At 35.6% G+C, this 24,655-nt stretch overlaps 1 protein-coding gene across 1 annotated transcript in view; it reads right to left on the bottom strand.

The window, feature by feature from the left end:
- ZNF804A (zinc finger protein 804A) overlaps positions 1 to 23,870 on the bottom strand; it is a 247,400-nt gene extending 223,530 nt beyond the window's left edge. The window contains exon 1 of the mRNA XM_006217404.3: positions 23,142 to 23,870. Coding sequence (XP_006217466.1) covers positions 23,142 to 23,252 — 111 coding nt within the window. The 5' untranslated portion in view covers positions 23,253 to 23,870. The remainder of the gene's footprint in view (positions 1 to 23,141) is intronic.
- Positions 23,871 to 24,655: the final 785 nt, after the last annotated feature.

Genomic DNA, 24,655 nt, shown 5'->3' with positions numbered 1-24,655 from the left:
CATATGTATTTGAATGCATTGTTTTTCTGCTGATATTCATCTTAATTTTAACATTGAACTGTTTATTTGTATAAATGAACAGCTGAAGGAAAGAAAAATAATTATTATCAGTATAATTTCTTTCTATCAAAATACTTTTAAGGTACACTAGTTATTTAGTTCTACATTGTGGATCTGTTTAAAAAAATGATCTTTTGGTAATTTGATACAGTGGTTAGAGTCTACGCTCTCATTTTCAGTCATAAATACATCACTTCTGGATTTGTGACCATTACAAAAACTGTCAAGAGAATAAAAATAATAGATAAACATAATTGTTTCTTATTTTTTTGAGCATATATTCTGGACATTAGAGGCCTTCTATTTCTATATAATTCAGATGCAGAAATGATTATTTATGGTAAAATGTATGCAACTTTTTATATGGCTAAGTAAAAACTACTTTCCAAACTTATCAAGTTTTAGATGACAATGTGGATTTTAATTTATATCAGGTATTAAGTATTCAAAATAGCTTTAAAAATTTTAGAAGCACAAATTCAGTAGTTTTATAAAGACTTTAATAAAGCTTAAAACAAAAGAATGGCATGTAGAAATTTGTCAAATGAACATTTTTATTCCATCTACAATGCTGGCAATTCACCACTGAAGATGAGCTCAAAGTACAACTTAATCACAATAACTAAGAGCATGAGATTATAAGCAAAAAGACTGGAAAAATTATTCTGCCCTCCAAGTGTTTTATATTAAGAAATCCTCATTGTTAGGATATTTTTGGTTGTTTAGCTGTATGAAAACTCAAATAAAATAAATTGTGTTTAATTTTTTTCATTTTAATTCATTTCCAGGAAAAATACTAATGGTAAATACTAGCAATATTGCTCAAAATAAACTGATGAAAGAATATCCATATTAATAAGTGATAAGATGGTAATAAACTATAATACACATTAATTCATTCCATTCAACCCTAAACTAGAAAAGCTAAAATAGCTTGAAACAAGTTTTATAAAAATCTGTTCACCTTAAAATTGTTTTTATCTAGCTATTTACCCACCTCTCCAACCATGTATTCGACTTTTCATTATAAATAACAACTTATTTATGTTGTACTCATCTATATGTCACAAAAAATGTCATTTTCCAGATTATCTTGACAATACAGATCCAGATAATACCAGTTCCTTATCAATCTGAATGTAAAACATTACATTATATAATAATTTTAAAGTTTCAAGTTATCTATACTTTTCCAATGAATTTCAACACATAGAATTCATTGTGGAAAAACAGAAAGATAGAAAAGCAATAACTGCTTAATAATTTTTTATAATCTGGTAACTGACATTTTTATAAAATGTAAACTTAAAAATTATATTCTTTACATTATATTACTAGAAATAACACACCACTTATCCTCCCACCACTATCAGCTTGATTCTTAACATTTTCATTTGGATGTTCTTGAATTAAAAATTCAGACATCCGCAAGACTGAATTGTTCTGATAATACCATAAGTGTCTTTCTGGTATAATCAAAGCATCCTACTTGTTTTAATGATTAGAAGCAATAGGAGAACATTCTCAACACAGACGGAACAATCACTTAGTGCTATAAATAATAAAATACTGAAATCCAATATGCAGAAGCAGTTTGCATGCCATATCACCCACCCCCATTCACCAAAGTGGTAGATTTTTCAAACTTTATAATGTGGCATGACTTATTAATTAAATCTGCTGCTATTCTCCCTAGTTATAAATGTCAATACTATACAGAAATCAATTCTGAATGATAGCAACTTTCCATGTTTCATAATTAAAACAAACGGGAAATAGGTGTTTAGGGAAAAAAAAGCACAGCAGCTCCTCGTAGAAGGAAAGAAATCTACTATAGTATTCTAGAAGTTAGAACGCTACAGATGGAGTTCCATTTTTTAGTTACAACCTGGAACCTGCGTTATGAATAATTCACAAATGTATGAAAGTATGTGTTTTCTCCAGATTGTACGTAATCCAAGCTGGCACATGAACTCAGTCTTTCATATTCATTGCTGGTGCTCTGGGAAAATATGATACAGACTTACTACATCCCTCACATGCAGACCCGTATGTACATTTTCATGGGAATACTGGAATTTAGGTACTTAAGATTATATTCGTACAAAAGTGGGGTGAAAAAATTTCACAGAAGGCTAGAAGCATTGTATTTACAGCTAGACATATTTATAGTACTTCTAGGCCTTTTTTTTTAATTGCGGTAAAATATGCATCAAATAAAATTTACCAATTATTTTGAAGTGTATAACTCATATGCATTAAGTGCATTAGTACTGTTGTACAACCATTCTTATAGTATTGAATAAAATGAGAGCCAAAATGACTTAATCTACAATTATCTAATCTGATCATTGCAAAGGGGTCAATAGGTCAGTGCTGTTTTAACTACTCCTGTCAATCAATTATGAGTCATCCTGATGTGTCTGTCAAAACTCTTGGAACAGTCAGACATACCTAAGAATCCTCAGCCCATCTGGCTGATTGTCCAAATAAACAAAGTGATTTATTGATATTGTTTCATAAGTGTCTCCTGATAATGTTTCCCCCTTTAAATCAGACTCTCTTTACTTAACTTTTGGGCCCTAGTGGAATGTTATAATCAGAGCAATGATTTGCATTTAACCTATCCACCTTTCATAATCCGTCATTCATAATCTTGCTATTGGTATCTGCCACATATTACATATGGTGTGTGTGTGGGCGGGTGTTTCTTCTTTTTCTTTAAGATTATGGACAGTGTAATGACAATCATGATTTTAAATGTAATGGCTTTCCTTTTGTGTTAAACGATGAGTTTGGACTTCATCTTTTAAAAATGTGTATTATTATAACATTCAGCAGGCTAATTTATAAAAGAAAAAACTTGGCATGGTTTTCATAACCATTAATCTTATCCTAAGAAATACACAAAAGTCAATAAAACAAATGTTTCTTGGAACAACTAACATAACAAATATGAAAAATGAGGCATGCCCTTGTTTAGAATTTATATGCATTTAGTAGAATGGCACAAAATACTTGAGAAATCTTGAATAATTTCTAGACTTTTTTCCAAATCCTCTTATTTATCTATTCTTCTGAATATGACAGTTTTACCCAAAGCAAAAGGGATATAATTAGGGACTCTGTTTATTTAGTATTTGAGTTTGTTTTTTCTTTTATACAGGCATTAAAATACATACTTTTTTAATGTCACGTCAGGTTTTTACTTTAAAAAAATTTATTTCTATTATCTTACCTCTTCTGATATTTCATTCTCTTAATATTTTATATCTAGTAACCTTTTGTTTACTTTTGAATTTTGAGGGTAAAATCCTATATACACAACTATTACATGGATTTCAAATAAGGAACAGCTGATAATGTTTAAACATTCTTAGTTACCTCTTCCAAGGCCGGAATAAAGAATTGTACATTACAAAGTAATTGCTGCTCAAATACCCACTACTCACTTTTCCAACAAATAAAGAGAATGACTTTTCTGTGGGCCTAATAGCATATGCCTTTTAGTTTGTGTAGTACTGCTCTTGATAGGGGAACAGATTGTTCCAATTCCTGGTTTCTCAATGCAGTATCACATATCTGCCATGGGGATACCCCTTCTTCAAATGCCATTTTCTAATTTACTTTATAGGCAATAATTGAATGACATTCCAACTACTAAAGATCTTCTTTAGAATATGTTTCCCTGTTCTAGATCCTTTTCCTTCCTCGGTTTTCTTTTATGCTTATTTATTTAAATTAGTCTGCAGAGAATAATCTAAAGTGACTCACTTTTAGTTGATGTTAAAATACACACATACACACACACACAAACATCCTCTACAAATCAATTAGATTTTTCATTTCCAGTGTTTTTGTATACTTCCGATGCACTTAGTATCACAGACCTAAAAAGCATTCTCCAGTGAGCATTTGTTTTTGAGTGTCATTGGTAATCCCTACAGATACAGCATAAAAAAGAATGACCTTGGATAGACATCAAATCTCTTTTTGCAGAATTTACATAGAAGTAATCAACAAATATGTATTACAGGTATATAGAAATAAATGAATATATGTACCTCAAAGCAGATATATACTTTTCAAGCATCATATATAATTACCCAGAAACTAAGTATTAGTTAATTAAATAGAATAATTAGGCAGGAATTTATCTTAAAATTCTAAATCCAATTCTTTTTGACTTATGTCAACCTGTCCATCTAGAAATGTAGATGAAAGTTACACAATTTATGTAAATATATGTGTAATGATTAATGTCAATGCTGATAATGAAAAATAATTTGTTTAAGATTAATATATAAATTTATAAGGCTTTTTATTAGAAAATTGTCAGGGTTCTAAATTTTGACCCTAAGTACCTAAATATTAAAAAAAATTATGTGACAATGTTGTTAAAAATAGAAAAATATTTTATCTGGAAAATAGCTTTTCTAAATGATTCTGTATAAAATTAGACATGGAAAAATGTTTGGGGAAATATGACAAAATTTCAAGAGTAATTTATATCTGATTATGTGATATTTACTCTCTAGTTTGCTGAAATTGCAAAACTAACAAATTAATAGCAATGTATACTTGTCTGTTCCTTTCATCTATGTCATTATCTATCAGCTACCTACTTATATATCAATCATCTAGCCATTATTCTTAATAACAAGAAATTAAATTTATAGAATAAGATCCATTAAAATTCAAATACTCCATTGTGAAATGAATTACAGCTAACTTCTTATTAAGTATTTACTATAATTGAAAATAATAGTCTATCCTTTTCCTTGGAATCTGGAATTATAGATATATCTGCAGGGTGATCATGTTTATAGATGATGAAATTGATCAAGTAATCATGACACTTTTTATCCTACCAATGATTAAAATTCTTCTCCGCAGAGTGTCTATTACATCTCTTATTTTATTTACTATTTTTGTCATTCATTTGCAATTCTCTTTTCCTGTTCCCCCAACTTGTGTTATCATACTCCTTGAGGATGACTTCCAACAGGCTCAAGCAAGAAGAGGTGTGATTCCACACCCTGATGACCAAGCAACTACGAGAGGAGAAAGGGAGAATCATCAGATCATGTTACTATCCTGCTCAATTCATATTTGATAAATAAATACAAAAGGCCATTTGCCAATTTTTAATGAGTGATAATTGCTAAAATAAAAATCAAATCACTTAGCTTCCGATCTACTGGCAAAATGCAAACTTATTTTCACAGTCTTCCTTCCAATGAAAATCATGGTTTATCCCTTTCTCCTTTCTGTGAATCAATTTGCAAAACTAACACATTTTTAGCAGAAAATAAAGTAATATATTTTCCTTTATATTTGTAGAAATCTCTGTAGCACAATTTGTCCCTTTAAATTTGTATTAAAGTTACTGAGTTCTAATTTCATTGTGTCCAATATTTGGTACACAAAATAGATATGAAGGATTTATGGACAGCAGCTGAACAAGTCATGATCAAATGTAATTATTCTCCATTTTTCAAATGTTTCTATACAAACTGGCTTTAATAGTTTGTATTGTTAATTTAGCAGAATAAATATTCACTATTGATTCTCTGACAAACCTACATATGTGATACAAAATTAAAATGTATAAAAGCTACGATATATACTTCCCTGGGAATACCTGTACACTTATTTTGGAAACGTATACTTGATTTCTAATTTGATATATTTTTGTTATCATATATAGATTTAATCATAGACTTTCAAGGGTAGAACGTAGAATATGTACTTTGTAAATAAAATATAAAATTTTCATTGTGTAATTAACTGACCTCTCACCTATACTATTCTTTGTAAAATGAAAGTGCTTATAGTTTTATTGTTATAAAATATATATAATAGCTACCATGTACTGTGGTTGTGACTAAAACACAACTTAAGACAAAAGTAGACTGAACCACTCATAAGCTTTTACAATCTCTGGCAAGGTCCAAAGACTCTCTTCAGTTCTTCATAAGTAAAATGGACACAATAATGCCTGATTAAAAACAAGTTTGTTTTCTATGTCTGTGAGTCTGTTTCTGTTTTGTAAATAAGTTCATTTGTGTCATTCTTTTAGATTCCACATATAAGTGATACCATATGGTATTTTTCTTTTTCTTTCTGGCTTACTTCACTTGGTATGACAATCTCCAGGTCCATCCATGTTGTTGCAAATGACATTATTTTATTCTTTTCTATGACTGACCTGAAATTTTAAAAAATAATAATAATATGCTTTTTGTATTAAACACACATGTTTATATAAAATATGAACTCAAAAGAAATGTGATGAAGGGGTATGCTACTATCTTGTGAGTCTCTACTCTGAGGATACTATCTATTTTTTTTTTTTATCAGTACCATTAATTTTTTTTTACATTTTTTATTGATTCATAATCATTTTACAGTGTTGTGTCAAATTCCAGTGTTCAGCACAATTTTTCAGTCATTCACGGACATATACACACTCATTGTCACATTTTCTTCTCTGTGATTTATCATAACATTTTGTGTATATTTCCCTGTGCTATACAGTGTAATCTTGTTTATCTGTTCTACAATTTTGAAATCCCAGTCTATCCCTTCCCACCCTCTACCCCCCCGGTAACCACAAGTCTGTGAGGATACTATTTATTATCAACTTTATTTTTAGCCATACAGTTTTTGTTTCTAGCTTCTGTTTTGTACTGGTTTAGGTTGACTTCCTTTATTCTCCACATCAAAAAGTTACTATAATATTTTCTCAGCATAACAATATCATCAATCTTTAAAAGATGTTCCTATTCTCTCCAGATTCCAGATACCCCAGGAGGGCTTGTAACTACATTTAAAGTTTTTATCTTAAATATATATACACACAGTTTATACTTGGACCAAACTGATGAGGATAGAGAGAGTAGACAATTCTTTCCGAGACATACCAAAGGGCCGCTCAAAAGCTCCTTTTTGTTCACACATCACAAGGTGCTTTTCTCCCTGCCCCTCCCATCACCTGTTCCTCTCCTTTGCAGCACAGCCAGCAATTAGGAGAAAATAAATGTAGAAGCACCAGCGTTCCACCAAAAAAATGTATTAAAAGGCTTCAAATCTTTTCATTTTCTTGTACTCTCCCTGAAAATAATCTTCTGAGAAAGATGGGAGGATAACCTACATGTTATGAATTGTCTAAAACTGAAAGCCAGCCCTCTACAAATGTGTGCTGCAAAGCCCTGTGATTAGAAAATGTACAGTTTCTCTTATCTTATTCCCATAAATGAAAAACCCAATAATATATGCTGGAAAATGATGGTGCTCTTTCAGCTATGAATGACTTGCAAATAATTTATTATCTGCTTTAGTTTGAAGACTTTTATTACACTTAATAGTCAGTAAATAGAAGATTGCAAACACTAGAAATGAAAAAAGCTGGGGGAAGGAACTGCAAAGTGAATTCAAACTACAGAAAAATATCTTAAGCCCTGAATTTTACTGAAATCATCTTTTACTAAATAATCTTTTTCTGCCTTGGTGCAATATATGTATATAAAACATACAATCTGACATTTACATGATTTAACTAATTAACTAGCTTCTGTTCAGTTACCTATGAGAACAAAAAGGAACATGAAAATGTCTCCACTGAATACTACTGAGATGCAAACAAATGGACGATGAGGCCAATTTTCACTAAGTATCCAGACTTTGGAATCAAAATTAAGAAAACAATTAGAAAGATAAAATTAAAAAATATTTTTGAAAATAAAACCATGCTATTTGGGGGAAATAGTTAAGGATTTTATATATAGACTTCCTAATTCTAAATCTCTATAACTGGACACAGCCATGTATTCTAGGATCTGAGAATGTGACGTCATTATTTCTGTGCTACACTAAAGAGAATGAAATGGACGTGGACATACATACATTAAGTCTCAGTATTCATATCCATTCTCTACAGTGTCTACAAGACAGCTATGAATTAAAAACAACAGAGATGACCTTGAATGATGACCCTCAATAAAACTAAGTCTTTTTTTGTAAGTGGTGATTGTAAGAGGACCAAATTAAAGAGTTGCTGAAATGATTAAACAAATATTTTATGTAAGGTCTAGCACTGAACCTGAGAGAATAAGCATGCAAAAACTGAAAGCTTAAAATAAATGAGTTGATTTATTCCTAGAATTTGAAACTATAGTTTGAAAATATGATTTAGATAGGACTAATCACAGACACTTACCTCATTTGTCAAACTATATTAAATAACTAACAGAACCACACAATTATTGTAGAATTGATTCTGATGGGATCATGCCACATTACAAATAAAATTTTAAACAATGATAAAAGGTAATCCCATATATGCAAACAATGACTTAAGAATATCTAGGCGAAATTTAAAAATAAAATATGGAAAGGAATTTGTATGACAAAGGTAACTGAGATATATCATCTGATTTAATAAGAATATAATTACGATATATGATTTTATTTATAAATCTAGGCTATCAATGTTAAATCTTTGATATACTTCTCTTAGAAGTACCTAGTATCACCTTGCATTTCATAAAGCTATTCACCTTTACACTTTTTTATTTTGTAAATTATCTTATGTTTATCTCTTTACTAGCTCAACCATTTGCTTTGTTGTACAATACAATGATTAAAAACAACAGCACACATGGAAAACTATTAAATACTATGAAATGCATTATTACCCCTAATTTCTACATGAATTAATATATCCAAAGCACGGTTGAAAAGGAAATTGGCCAAGTTAACTAAATTGTCTCATGAAGTTGAACCCAGAACTCGAATTTTTGCTGCTTACAAGGTAAAGTCTTACATTTTCATCCCTTCTACATCTGTTGGACTCTTAAATTTTAAGATTAAGTCCCTTTATTTTCCAACTAATTTTTTCTCTAATTTCGTTTTTCTTCACTATGAAACAAATGTATTTTTGCAGCCTGGAAAGGATCTCTTTGGGGGCAGGGGTGGGATGATGAGGAGTGCTGGGCAGAGGACCTAAGAAAGGAGGAGAACAGGGCATCAACTGTCATACTAAGTGTAAATGCGTGGCATCCACACATCTTACTGGAACAAGACCACTGATACCAACCCAGGTGCATTTTATCCTGAGAAAGTGAGAGTCATCTGAGGGCTCTCAGGAAAGCTAGATTCCTCGACCCTCACTATTGATATTAAGAGTTAGTAGCTATGAAGTGAAGTCCAGGATGTTGTATTTTCTAAGTACTCAAGTGATAATTACAATCATCTAGTTTAGGATCTACGCCAGAGAGCTTCAGTTTTTCTGGACAGGATAAGCTAGGTAATCTACTCATATTCCATATACAGACACTAAATTATATGATCAATTAATTCCCTGGCCTATTTTTCACTGGAGTCTCTAAAGCAACTATATTCTGTGTCATTCATCTGGTAGCTCTCATGTTCTATTTGAAAAGCGCAAGTCCAAGTATTGGCTTTGGAAGGAAGGAAGGACAAGTCTTCTTTAAGAATCGGTAACAGTTAAAAATAACAATAGCTTTGATTATGTGCCAGACACTGAAGTAAAAAACTCCCTTATATTGTTTAACCCTTACAACAATTGTGTCCTCACATACCCATCTTAAAGCATTTCAGCAGAAATTATACATAATTTATTCAATATGCTTAAAATAACATTTGGTGTACAGCAGGGACTAAACGAATTATAATTTTTGTTATTTACAAAGAAATAGAAACTAAGAGAGGTTAAATAACTGGGCCAGGTGACAAAGTCAGAATTCAAACCTAGGACTCCTCAGTTTCAGAGGCTGAACATTTTCCATTACTTATTTAAAAAAAAAAAAAAGGAGGAATGACGGGAGGCAAAGAGTCTGTGAAACACTGTCAAAACTCTCTGGATGTAAAACCCAGCAAACTGTTCACATTCTTGAAAAAAAATTACAATTCTACAGTTGTCCTAATTCTAGTCAGGTTTCTCAGCTAAAAATAATCAAAATTAACTCATTAAATGAAGCATAAAATACATGTATTGGAAGACTGTTAGGTAGCTGACAGATTCAAAGGTGACACTGTTGAATGAAGCTTGTTGAGGAACAGAAACTGGCAATGCCTGGGCAAAATTCTGCCACTAAAGTGGTCAGCCTGGAACAACACAGCTGGCTGTCCAGCCCCAGAAACTCTTTCTGACAAGGTGTGGCTGGTCTGTGGCCACTGGACGATCCCTGTGGCTCCCTTCTCCTCTTCACTCTCCTGCAGCTGCCTCAAGTGATCTCCAACTGACCCTGTGTCTTTGCATCATCCTGCCTCTGCAAATCCCTTCTTCCATTATGAGGCTCAACCCAACCTGCCAGAAGGTGAGAAGAATAACTACATTCCTTTCATCAGGGCAGATTATAGGGCTTAGGATTGTTGAAAAAGTGCCAAGCATCATATTAAACGCAGCATCTGTGGACAGCATTCTCATAAGAATCTACAAATTCTAAAGGAATGTAGGTTTTAAGCCAGGACAGAGAATGGGGGATCAATTCAGGCAGATTCCAGTCACTCTGGAAGTTTCTATATTTAGCAGGATGATCATACAGATTATCATCCAAGTTAGAATAATTCTAAGAGTTAAAAGCAGTACCATTATTGAGCATTCCAGGACAACAATCTAAACAGGGCTTATCCCAGGCAAACCTGCATGTACCATCATCTAATAATTTAAATTGATAAACCTTCTGATATAAGCTTACACTCTTCCCTACTGCCTAAGAATTAATTATCTCTTCCCTTTCCTTCCTACCTTCCTTCCTTTCTTGCTCCCTCCTTTCTATTTATGTATTTTTAAGTCCTAGAATTGTGCTCATCCAGTGGAACTTTGACCATTTAGTTGCTTCCGATTTCTCAAAATCTCTGCAGTATTAGTTTCAGATCTCTGATATTATATCTGGTGGCTGAGGTCAGGGGAAAGGAAGCTCTTAATTGCTTTGCAAGTGAATAATGTTTTTGCTCTCTGAACCTGGCCAAAACTGCTACTAGAAGTCTATGTACTTCCTGAAAAGCAAACATTCAGACAGGCTGAAACTGTAAAAGCAATATGCTCTCTGTTTTTCTAGACCACTCGGTGGGGGCATAGCAAGAAGGGGGTTGGAGGGAGAGAAAAAGAGAGGAAGAAGGAGGAAATGTGAGATGGTAGAGAGGAGAGAGCGCGCGAGAGCGAGAGAGTGCTGGGGTACGCACGTGCACGATTTTGCTCTGTGTGTGCAAATCTATTTCGCCTGCGCCCAAGAATAGATACTATACTCATTTTACGTACAGTACTGAGAAAAAAGAGAATTTCTCACATTACCTGTCGTTTCTATAGTTGACATAATTGTATTGGCACGTTATTAATGAGTCAAAATAGTTGGCATGTTTAATGACTGGAAGGTGAATATTTACTCAGACTGTGGCATATCTGAATTGAATTATTGATACAGTATTTTAATTAAACTTAGTTTAACATCTAAGTAAACAATATCTCCTATCTCTAATTTTCTTCTTACACCATCAAATTATGCTTACAACTGAATGTGCCCAACATTGTGCCAACACATTCAAATTTGTGGGTGTTCCGTCTATATGAATAGAAATCTATAGATAGCCACAGAATAATGTGTCATAAAAAGTGGAAGAGGAAAAAGTGGGGACCAGAATAAATGCCCGTTTTATTGCAGAGCCTGCTTATGGCAAGGGAAGCTATGCTAGGTACTGTACAAAGAGGAATGCTTTGTTTTGACTCTATATTATCATTATTAATTATTATTATTATTATTATTATTATTATTATTATTATTATTATTAACTTCACTAACCCTTTACTGTAGAATAACATAGTTACAGATTGTCTTAAACGTGGCTCTCCAGGATAGCAATAGATACTGTGCAACGTCTGAAATTTTTAATATCTAAAAAAACAGCCCTGTGAGGTTTTGAGTACAACAACTATCATAGTATCAACTCCTCTAAGTCCTGATCATAAAAATTGCATCTTTCATGCTGTATCAATAATTTCACAGTGATTAGTAACACAAATAGGACAGTTTGTGCTACTTTACGCAATGTGCACGTTTTCCCTAAGAAATCTAATCCCGATTTCTACAGAGGAAATTCCATTACATTTTAATAAAACTGGGAAATTAAAGTCTCTGCTTATTAAAACAATTTTTCTGTAATGTCGCAGGTGGCAATCATGAAAATCAAGGTTGGATTTCACAATTTCACATACTTTTTATTTTGTGTTGTAGCTATTTGGGTTTCAACAAATAATGGTCCTCACAGTCCATCTGTATTTTGCTTAACAATGTAGTTCATGAAAATATCAATCAAATTTAATTATAAATCAACTATGACATTAAAATAAATTGGGCATTAAGAATCATGAAACTAGTAGGTTGAAGGTGCTCAGAAGTAACCAGAAATATCAATTTAAAGAGTGAAAACGGACACTTTTACAGCCAACAGTGATATTCTAGTAAGGTATGGTTGGACACCAACTGTATGTCAGCTCCATCTTACTACACGTATGACATGTGACCAAGGTAGAGAATGGGCAAGAATAATTACTTGGTGATGTACACAAAGTGTAGAGCCAATACATCACAGCTATTTTGCATTTCCATGCTGACTTCTTGGCCAGTAAAATTTTGAAGTGATTTTTTAGCTAATAAAACTGTGGTAGCCCTATAGTTGACACATTTATTAATGCATGATTATTTACTATTCCCGGCTATATGATAGCAAGAGGAAATGCTATGCCGCCCCCTAGTGTAAATATTCATTTTGTTACACCAGAACTGCACTGATCCAGGACACGGCAAGAGAATTACAGCTACTGAAATCATTATTGAAAAGAGTTAAAAGAAATTCTAAGCTTTCCCAAAAAGCCAGCTTCCTAGGAGAACAAAGCATAGTTCCAAGAACTTTATGAGTCGAAAGAATGTCTGATATCGTAAAGTTTCCATAAGATTTTCATTTCTTTATCTACTAGAATACTTAGGGCCTAATCCATATTTAAGGGAGGAGATTTTATAAATCTTGGGGTGGGGATAATACATGGAAGAGGTGCCAGGTGTAAAAAGAGGAGAAAAATGAAAATACTGATATTGTTCAAACTAAAAGTGTCCAAATTTTGTAAATTTATACATACTGAATTGAATAGAAGACTTCCTAGATATGAATGTTTCAGTATGAAATACTGTCAATAGCTACCCCCATTTATTGGGAGTTCATTAGTGTCAAACCTTGTGCAAATTACTTTATTTGCTTCATCCCATTTGATGTGCAAACTTATTTTCTAGGCAGGTATCAGTATCATCTCCATTGAAGGAAAATATAACATAGAGAGGTGAACTTGACCAAGGTCGTAAAGCTAGTGACCAGCTGTGGTAGGCTTCTCTTATCTAATCAATCGCCTCTTTTTCTTACTAACGTAACACTGATTTTATTAAGATTAGCAATGTGCTTGGCTTAATTAGTCATGTTTCCATACTTCCCCACACTTAGAAGTGGTTCTGTGACACAGTTGCAGCCAGAGATATCAGCAAACACCACTGAGTGGGACTTCTTAGGAAAAAAAAAAAATTCGACTTTCTGTCCATCCTCCTCACTAGCTTAGAATGTAGATGTGGTGACTGGAGCAATAACCATCTTACAACTGTAGGAAAAATAAAAATAAAATCAGAGTCTTTAGCCTTGACATTATTGAGTCACTTAAAGTCCAAAAATATCTAGTTGCATATTTCTACTCTATTAAAATTTTTCTATAAAACACTATATAGATACAGAGTTGATATCTGGGATTTTGATTACAAGAAGCTTCACCCACTATTTACTGATACAGAGAGCTATCTAGAATTTGAGCTCAGATCCATCTGGTGATAAAATGTTTGTGCTTTCAGCCACTATGTAGGCATGACAGTAAGTATTTTGATGAAGACATGCTAGACTGGATGCAAGAACACAATCCTGGAGTGAAAATAGTCATTCTCTTCCCTACAGTGAAGGTATTTTGTCCCATTTCAGCAAGAAGTGATTTGCTAAATAACAGGTTTTGAGGGAAATACCACAAAGATAACTTTTCTGTACCTTCACTGACACTTCCTTGGAGGCCACTGGACCATGTCACTTGAGACCCATTCATTAAACAAAGAGAGAATCCATATTTTATCCCATCTTTCTGTCCTTGACCGCTTGTAAGAAAAACCATTTAGTACAAACGCCTCATTATTAAATCCCTTCCTTTTTCCTAACTGGTTTCACTTCCTCCCCAGTTAACTTATTGTCCAAAACTCTCCTGAGTTCCATCATTCATCTAAGGTGCTTGGCAATTTCCTAAATTCTCTCCAAATAAAATTTGCTTGCTCCACATCAAACTCTTTAGGTGTTTCCTATCTGAAGGACACAAGGCAATTTGGATTTGAGTCATCATTAATACACTGACCCCACCTCACCCCCAGGGGCTGAATACGGGAGGAAATCCATGCAGCGGGACTAACCGAGCCCCTCTGCCATAGTTCAGCAAGGTCAGGAGAAAGCTGTGAGGCTCAGATCAGAGCTGGGCATTATTCAGCTTCACAGGAGGCGTCCAAGGTGAGCCCAAGAACTCTGAGCGTTCCCCTCAGGACTCTTGCCTCTTTGTCACCCTCCCCCGTTCCACTGCTACAGCTACCTGCACTGGGATTATCAGAACCAATTTTATTCTGCCCTGCTTTATTCTGCCCTGTATCCGCAATAATGTCAGTTGCCACAAGAAGCCCAAATTCCTTTTCATTTTCTGGACTTCAGTCTCCATGTGATTATGTCACATCCTCTTATGACACAATTCTCTGTATTTCTACATGTCCTAACACACTTGGACTGTGTCTTGAATTCAGAATTGTCCCATATCAATGAAATCTCTATAGCTTTAGACTTTTTGCTGGTGTTTCACTACACCATTTTGCTCCAACTGAAGTTTTTCTCTCTTGAAAACTCCTTCCCCCGTAATTCTCTCAAGGGATGGGTGAGTTTTATCTCCCCAAGTCCTCATATTAATGTGGCAGTGCAGGGCACACGTCCTCCATTCTCCTTCCCTCCCTCATCCCTAAAACTTCCTGGCTTTCGATCTCCTTTCCTGGAAATTCTCTTCTGTGATGGTCCTGCCTCCCTCTCATTTGGAACCATCTGTTCTCATGCCATACCTGAGAAAGAAAAAAGCAGCCCCGACGAAGCGTCAGCTAGGAGCTTGTCTGGATCTAAAAGCAATGTGTGGTGTTCTGTTATCAAACATGAACAGTCTCCCAGTCCACTAACATCAGAAGAGGTCATCTAAGAGCACAATGGAAGTAGGAGAAAACAAGACCACTGTGCAATCATGTTTGAGCACAGATGAAAACAAAAACACTGTTGTTACCAAACCTCCAATCTGCCAGCCAACATGAGCAAAAGCTGCTTCTTCCCCAACTACAGCTTGACCCCACTCCGTTCCTCATCTCCTACACAAAAAGCACTAAGTCAGCCAATCAGAGAACTGGCCCTTCTTCCTCACAGGATGATCCAGAATAAAACAATGTGTTAAGAAACTCTACACAAAATCACCTTACAGAATCCCAAATCCTATAGAACTCTCCCTAATTCATCTTCAGGAGATGCATCAAGGTCCCTCATGGTGTACACTTCATCTTGTTCCAACAAGTACCAATATGTCCAACTTGGTTCGGCTAGAGCTGTGTTCCTGGTGGGTTTTGGCTAGTGGTTACTGACATCATTCTGTATGTTTTTCATAAAAAACATAAAATCTTCATTTTACACAGCCACTCTTTAAATTTTCTTAAATGTAGGCTATCAAAATGAACACTTTTGATATTAAGTTTAAAAATATTTCCTCTCATTTAAAGACAGCCTGATTTTCTTCAAATACAATAAATGCATGTATGATTAGCTGCCATTGGAGCTGAACAGATAAGGCTTCTTATATTTTACAGTTTTATTAAAGCTTTTTGGGAGGAGGCGGGGGATTGATCGAGAGATAAGGTAGTCCAGACAAATATTACAATAAAGTTATTATACATTCCTTTATAAAACAACGGAACCATTCCACATTAAGTTCTATCAATTTTTAAAGCTGAACAGTTTAATGATGTCAATTTCACCTGTTTCCAATTAAATCCAATTGGAATTGGATATGATTTATATTTCAAATATTGAGCTGTTTTATTGTAAAAGAGATGTCATAACTGATCCTTAGGGTGTCATCTGGGGCTCTCCAGATAAACAGAACCAAGAGGAGAGATGGAGAGAGAATGGGGCGGGGTAGGGGGGAACATATGGAGATGGAGGAGAGGGAGGCAGAGGGAGACAGGGAGGAAAAGAGGAGAGAGCTTTATTTTAAGGAGCTGGGAATCGACTCAGTTGGGCTTCAGCAGGGCAGGCGAGTAGGCTGGAGACTCGGAGAAGGATTTGATGCTGCAGTCCTGAGGCAGAATTTCTTCCTCACCAGGAGAACTCAAGTATTTGCTCTTACAGCCTTTCAACTGATTGTATGAGACCCAGCCATATTATAGAGGGTAATCTCCTTTACTTGAAGTTGACCGATTAGAAACATTAACTATACCTACAAAATACCTCCACAGCAACTAGATTAGTGTTTGTTTAAATAACTGGCGACTATTCTGGTTGATATGTAAAACTAGTCAGTACACTCAGCAGAGCTCATTTTTCTTAAGCTACTTAAGTAAAAAGTGTTTTCTTATCATTTGAATATGGCATTGTCATCATAAACGTTTAATACGTTAAATGTACTTACATTTAGAAAAGTATGTAACTTTCTTCTAATGGTGCCAAGCCATTATGAAAGAGTCCAGAGTACTACATCAGGTAATGGACTTTGTTATTTTGACAACTAGGACTGAGTTTTAATTATTTATTACCCCACTTTATCTTAGACTGTGCTAGGAAATGTACTGTAATACGTTTATAAAATTAATGAAATCTTATAGTTGAAAACACCATCACAATATTTTATGTACGATAAGAATTTTCTCAGAGGCAGAAGATAATTTAGAATGAGATAAAACAGATCAAATGGTTTCAGGCTAAGATTTTTAGAGAATAGAATTAATACAATTATTAATTTGTAGCTAGCAATATAAAAAGTGATGAATAAGTATAAATAATTTCTTGATGAATTTTTGGGGGCAGTATACCACAGATTAAAACTGCTATGTTTTCTCCTCTCTAGAAAGATTACTCAAACTCCTAATAAACAACAATTGCCTTCAATAGTAATATCTCAGTTAAACAGGGTCCCTAGAGAAAATTATCTCAACACTGTATTATGATTCCAATTATTAAAAAGTATGATTTCTCGTGTGCATAATACTTTCACAAAACTGTTTTCTAAATATGTTACACGAACTAAACATGTTTACCAAAAGTATAAAGAATAAAACTACATTCAAAATTAATTTTTAAAAAGACCAAAAACAGCAAAAAATTACCACAAACACCTGTGGTCTGAGCGAAAGTGTGCAATTCTAAAATGAAAAAATGCATCATCTTCAAATCCACATTTCTTTATTATGATAGTATTCTTAGCTATATGACCTGGAGAATACTGTTAAGCAGTTCAACCGAAAAACAGTTAACAGTATAGAAACACATGAATATGCCAAAAACTTATTGGAAGACTACTGTCTGTCTAAAAGTTGGCACCATGAAGGGCACATGTAGAATGATGAAAATGTTTCTGTCTTCCTGTGCGTAAAATTTGGTTCTCAGACTAAACAAGAGGTAGAAAATTCAAGTGCCTTCATTGGTCAGGAAGGTAATATAAATAAGTGAAAACTTACATAACAGTAAAAAACAGTACAGACAGTAGCAAACTATAAAGTGTTTTTCTCTTTGAATGGCATTTAAGCCCAAATACTTTAAAACACAGTGCACACTAAACTATTTCGGCAGCCTGAATTTGGCCCTGAACACAACTATATGAAACCTTTGGACTACTGCTCCCCAGGCTCTTGTTGTTCATGTAATCACAGTCATCAATAGACCGGAACATACTGGGTGCATAACTGAGAAACACAGAAAAGACAATATGTCACTATTTGAAATTCAGCTATCAAAAATATGTTAAATAATCGATGAACTAAAAAAGATATGTTAGAATCATGGGTATTACTTGACAACATTTGTCTTAAAACATCGCTTATATTTTTGAGCAGTTCATAATGTCAATATTTCAACCTTCAGTTACTATCCTTATTCCAATAATGTGCACTGAAAATGCAAATGTTGTAAAGTTTTGCCAGAGTGAAAAACAAGTATAGCAAAGAATGTATGACACCTTAAGTTCAGAAAAGTGAGACACAAGGTAGTCTTCAATACTGAATGTGTAATAGTTCAAGAGAAACTTGGAGAAATATATAACTTATTAATTATGTGAGCAAGCTTATAAAGCAGGGAAGTTTGGTAATATATTGCTCACCCAAAACCTCACCCCTGACCTTTCTAGAGGATATTAATCCAACAATAACATTTCAGCAGCACTAATTCAACAATTGGCTTCTTTAGTCTTATGTGCAATCTTAAATGTGCCACATAAATGGGTTTTAGTGAGTGAAGAAGCTTTTTAAATTATATTCTGTAGGAGACATAGAAATGTGTAAGAGAATAACATGAATAATAATGTTATATTAGATTATGATAATTAGAACAAAAGTCCACATAGTATATTTCAAAGGCCTACCTAATTTTAGTGAGTTCCTATATACACAAGGAAAAAATCCAGAATTTTTTCATACTGTTCAAAATGCATACATATGAAAATGTCTTGAGTGACAAGGAACTTGCAAACTTGTCAAAATACGTGAATATTTTTTCAAAACATTCTAAATGAACAGGAGCATCCATGAATATATCTTAATGCATAATATTTAGTGCACAATACTTAGCACAGAGCCTGTGCGGCTTAGAATAGTGCTTTGCAATTAAAGCATCTTGATAAATCTGAATGAACTAAATAACAAATATGGTGAGAGCTGATTAGTAAATCAACACAACTTTTCTCACCAAACCTGGTACTTAGTATTTTGGAAACGGAGGACAGCCTTCAAAAACAAGGCTTAGGCAGGACAAAAATTACTCATGGCTGCATATTGGAGGATGATAAATAAAATAAATGTGAATTCAAATTATTCTGTGAGTCTGGCACTCTTTCTCCATGCCCAAAGGCAAGTGGAAAAGTAGAGTGCCTTCAAATAATGTCTTCACACAATAGATGAAATCAATACCATCACTTCATTAGTATGAATATTATCATACCAATTTCTATGGCTTCCCTAATTTAGTGCATCAATTATAAAGTAAATATGTCTAGTCAGGAAATCTGCATTATAATATTGACCCAGTGTATGACCTCAAAACCAGTACTCATTATTTTTGAATTTCATAGTTATAGAACAGACAAAATGCTCTTGTGGAATACAAAAATGCTGACCAACTGTATTACCAGAATGTAATAAACAAATTAATAATGATTTCCAAAGTTCCACAGACAAACTCCAAATTCTGTATTAAAAGTGATTAAATATATATTTAAATTATGTATTAAATATATGTAATAATATTTGTATTAAAAGTTTTAAAATATATAATTAGGGCAAAAAAACTGTGGATCAATTGCAAAACATTAAGTATAACAAAATGTCTTTATCCAAAAAACAATTGCATACACAATGCAATGATGGTTTGGAATAATCTAAGGAAAAACAATGAGAATATATGGATGATAAACTTCATTCATTGTCATTAAATCATATATCTTATTCAGATATATTTTGGAGCACTAATAAAATATTAGCTTATTTCTTATTCCATGGTATTAAAGCTATATCATAGATATGATGCTAATTATAATAGAAATCATGACAAATAGAGTGACCTTTCTCTTTTCTTGTAGGACCTTGCAAAATGGAAATTTGTATATTTTCCGTTAAAATTGTGAACAGGAACAAATTTAAAAGCTCAAAAGTAGGGTCAAGATTAACAACAGGCTTAGTCTTTAAGTATTTCTTAAAATTTCATTGTGTAAATGACACAATATGAGCTATGGGAAGGCCTGGACATTTTGATAATCTCCTCAATATGAGTGACAGAATTACATTCTGGATTTAGGAATAAAGTTGTTAATGTCACTAAAAACTGAGTTTTATTCTGTAAGTAACTTTATAGGTAACTTCTAATTCATGAAAGAACACTGCAGTTAGCAGTTATAGGCTATCTTAAATCAGTTCAATAACTTTTAAAGACTATAAAATCATGTTTTAAAAATGTGAATTTTTTTAAATGTTCAAAATATCCATTAGTTATCTAGTGACTGAAAATAATTGGAATCTCTTTGGAAAAACCAAAGTACCTCTTCCCTGAATGGGTTTTATGTTTTAAGTTATGCCTTCCTGAAATAATAAAAAAAAGAATAAGATACTATTAAAATTATTTTAATACATATTGCAAAATGCAGAATGTGATGTTTTTAAAGGCAAAACTTCAAAATACGTCAAAATCAAATAGAAAAGAAACTAAAAAAGATCTTATAATTATTACTCTACAGAACTGGGGTTAAAAATGTGACAACCATAAATTCTTGCTTCAAAATATTCAAAATGTAGCATATATACATTTTGAAAATAATATTTGTGTTTCTTATTAAGGTTGCTATTTCCGAGAAGTTACAGGTTCAGTTTTCTGTTTTTAGCTTATAGTAAGAAGTTTGAGCTTATCTTTAGTCCTCATAGCATCCTATGTGCTATAAAAGATACATTTTTAGGTAAGTATAGGAAGTTCTTTAATAAAAAATCCATTTATGAATATATTTAGAATCTTTTCTGAATTTAAAGACAGGCATAAATCTCACCCTCTTCAAAAACAAAACCATCGAAAGACACAGAAGACAAATATATGACATATATTACTCGAAAGTAATAGTTTCAAATATAGGGGAACCATATATGAAAATCTATGTAATTTCAGGCAGTGTAAATCTCTTACACAGGAAACACAAACTTGGGCAGTTTATAAACACAACCTTGAAGGATTAACTATGAAGTCCCTATAAGTCCTTTTACTATAACCAAGGGAAATAAGGCAGGAGCTATTTCTAAGCTTTTTTTATCCCAGTGTGTTGCTTCGGACATGTGCATATATTTAGGTGTATTCATCACATTTAGGTGGCTGCTTTTTAACACCTATTTTCATTTGAAGATTAAACTGGTAAATCTACACTTTAACCTAGCTGTTGTCAATGAGTGATAAAGAACTAATCAACTTCAGACCGACAACAAACATATCAGCATAAGTAAGTTCAGCTTTTGATAGAAGCCCAAGGTTGACTTAAGAATCACAATTAACAGAATTTTAACAAGTTGAGATCTGGCAAATAAATTTTTTTTATGAACTTTACTTCATGGTTTGATCACCTACATCATCACTGTAACTATGGAGATGAGATCGTGTTCCATAAGTTTGCCTTTTCCCATAAGTGAAACTTGAATTAAAAAACAAACCAGTGCTTACTTTTTTCAAAATGAAATCCCTCCCCCAAAAATACTGTCTTCACATGTAATGGAGTTCTCTAAGTCTAGCCAGAATAACTGTCATAATTCACTTAGCCTTTGCTTACTGCTCTGTATAGTACTCCACTAAAGAAGACCACAGAAGAGTATTTTCACTTTCAACAACAATAAACAATCTTATCCAGAACAATAATAAAAGCAATAAACTAACCCTGCTTCTCTGAGTCTTAAAAGAGCTGAGGAGTGTATCCAAGAGATACAAGGGAAAAAAAATATTAAATGCATCACATCAATGTCAGAATTCACTTAAAATTTCAGATGAGAACTTTTCATTCTTGAAAAACACATGCAACATCACATTTTTTTTAATTTATGTAGAATCATTTTACTAGATATATAAAGAAAAGTAGATTAAGAATACTGTATTTACTTTTGGACTAATTTAGTCTGTCCTTAAACGCCTACCCTACCTATTCAGGGCTAAGTACTCACCTTATGAAAAGGGGGGCAGGAGGCGGTGCTGCTTGCTAATGGACCCAGACTTTAGTGAGGCATACATTTGCATATTATCTCCTTACTCTGGCTCTACTCTTTTTTGCAGTACTTAGCCTAATGAGCCTTCCTCTACTTCTTTTTTTTTTATTGGAGTGTATACTTCGCAGGAGATACCAAGACAGCCAGTTCCGCAGGAAGGTTTTGTAGCTAAAGGAATTTGAAAGAAAAAGTAAGCGCTATCACCCTGTACTATCTCAATGCTCAGCACATCTCTCATCCATCAAGGGTCCTTTTCCTACAAGAATGCTGAAAGAGAAGCTCTGTGGTCCGGTGAGAACCTCCCAGGACATGTCTGTCTAGCATATTTCCTTGTGGCTCTGATTGTGTCAGAACGCTCACCCTTCACACTTGTCTCCAACCTCTTTCTAATGAATAGCTTAAAAGTTGACGGCATGACGTTCTGGAGTCACTCTGTTAAGCTCTGTGCTGACAACTTCTCACTAGAGAAGTTTGCTGCCAGTCCTTCCGGAGACAGCCGGAACACAAACTCCTTCTGAGACCATCACTCAATCCCGCCACTTGCCCCGCGCCACCAGTCACATGGCTCCCTGCCTCCATGAGAGGCACCCACACCCTCATTCACCTTCAGCTTCCTAGACCGAAAGATGCTATGGGTCACTGGGGGTTAGGGTGCTCTTTTATTTTTCTTTCTTAAAAAGAGGCCCTGTTGACACATTTTGGTTCAAATAAGGAGAAGCTGTGGTAATTTTCACCATTACGGAGTGAGGTGGAGAGTCCCGAGCGTTGTCTAAGTGTCAACCAAAGCCATGCATCACAGCTTCCCTCAGATTCCTCCCTTTTTCTTCACCTAATTCTCACCTCCTGCCCACAAGATAAATAAATGAATATACTGTAAACCAAACTGAACTGCGACACCTCAAATAATCTCACAGAAACCTCAATTCTCCAAATGCCCTCTTAAACAGCAGAGAGACAGAGAGAGACGCAAACAGAAGCGATTACCAGAGTTTTGTTCCCGTTCTTGCTGAGAGGGCCCCGGAAAACTCCCTTGATGTTGCGAAAGTGTCCGTTGCTGAGATGCGTGGAGCTGATGACAATGTAGTAACACTCCATGGGGCAGCCGCCGCCTCCTCCGCCGCAGCCGCCGCTTCCATGCACCCCGCGCCCGCAGCCGCAGCGCGCCGGAGCCCGCGGAGGGTGGGCTGGGGACCCGCCGCCGCCGGGAGGGCGAACCGCCCGGCGCCTCTCTCGCACGCCCTCCGGAGACAGGCGCGCTACACGCCTCTGCCGCGCGCGCCGAGGCTCCTCCGCCTCCGCATGCTCGCCGCGCTCTCCCTGTCGGGCTCCGTTTCTCTCCTAATTCGCCCTGGGGCGACGCGCCTCGCGGGAAGATCCCGGGCTGGGAGGGGCCGGCCAGGCAGCGCCGAGCGCGGCGCGAGTCAGTGCCCGCGGCGCGGCCGAGCGGAGCCGGGCAGCGGGAACCGCCCGAGCGGCAGCGGCAGCGGCGGCGGCGGCGGCGGCGGCGGCAGCAGCAGCAGCATTCCCCGCGCTCGGCGCCGGCACTTGGAGTTGCTGGTGCTGGCAGGCATGAGTGTTATTATATTGAGCGGCGTTGCCGGTCCATTGCACTGAGCCAATGGCAGGGAGCCACTGGGCTGATACTGAGAGCTGTCAGAGGAGTACATCTGTCACCCGCCCCCCCGCCCCCCTCCCCCCGCCGCCGCCGCCGCCGCCGCCGCCGCCGCCGGGACCCACGGCCGCGCAGGTCCGGGCGCGAGTGGGAGCGCGCGGCAAGCGGGACGCCCCTCGCGCAGCGCGGCGGCTGCAGAGGGCCAGGGACGCGACGGCCACTGCGGGCGGGCGGGCGGCAGAGCGGCCCGCGACAGAGAAGTGGGAGACTCCTATAAGGTGGGGGCGGAGGGGAAGATGTAGAGACACGGAGATTTCTTGCCTAGCAGTCGGGAAAGGGGGAGGGGAGGAGGGGGTATAAATAAATTAATAATTCAGTAGCAAAAGCCAACTGCTTCCAACTGCAGCGTATCCAGGCAGGTGTCAGCAGCTGCTTCTCTCTCGAGATAGTTGCTACTCGGTGGGTTTGGCTTATTTGATTTTATTTGTTTGTAATGTGTTTTTTTAGCATGGTGGCTGGATCTTAGGGAAAAAAGTCCCCCCACCCACTACCACCTCCACCACCACCCATTTGTAGAATTCGTGTGTTTGTGTTGATAGTTTGGGGAGGAGGGACGGGGAGGGGTAGTTATGGTGATACGAGTGGAAGGGGATACAAGGTAAAAACAGGGACTCTTGGTTTATGTGTTCCTCGACCCTGAGTTCCCCTCACCCACGTTCCCAGAGAACCTAGGGTTCTTTCTAAATTGCCAAAGCTGAACAAAAAGGGATGCTTTGCCGCAAAGAAGCTGCTGCCACGAGCTTGCTTTGCATTTTTTCTTCAGTTCTTTTCCTACTATAGAGTGGTAGCGAACAAAAGCGTTCGCCCTAGCAGCGACCTGAATGGA

This window comes from Vicugna pacos, chromosome 5 (genome assembly GCF_048564905.1).
Source record: "Vicugna pacos chromosome 5, VicPac4, whole genome shotgun sequence".
NCBI lineage: Eukaryota > Metazoa > Chordata > Mammalia > Artiodactyla > Camelidae > Vicugna > Vicugna pacos.
This window is presented reverse-complemented; position numbering and strand designations above follow the sequence as displayed.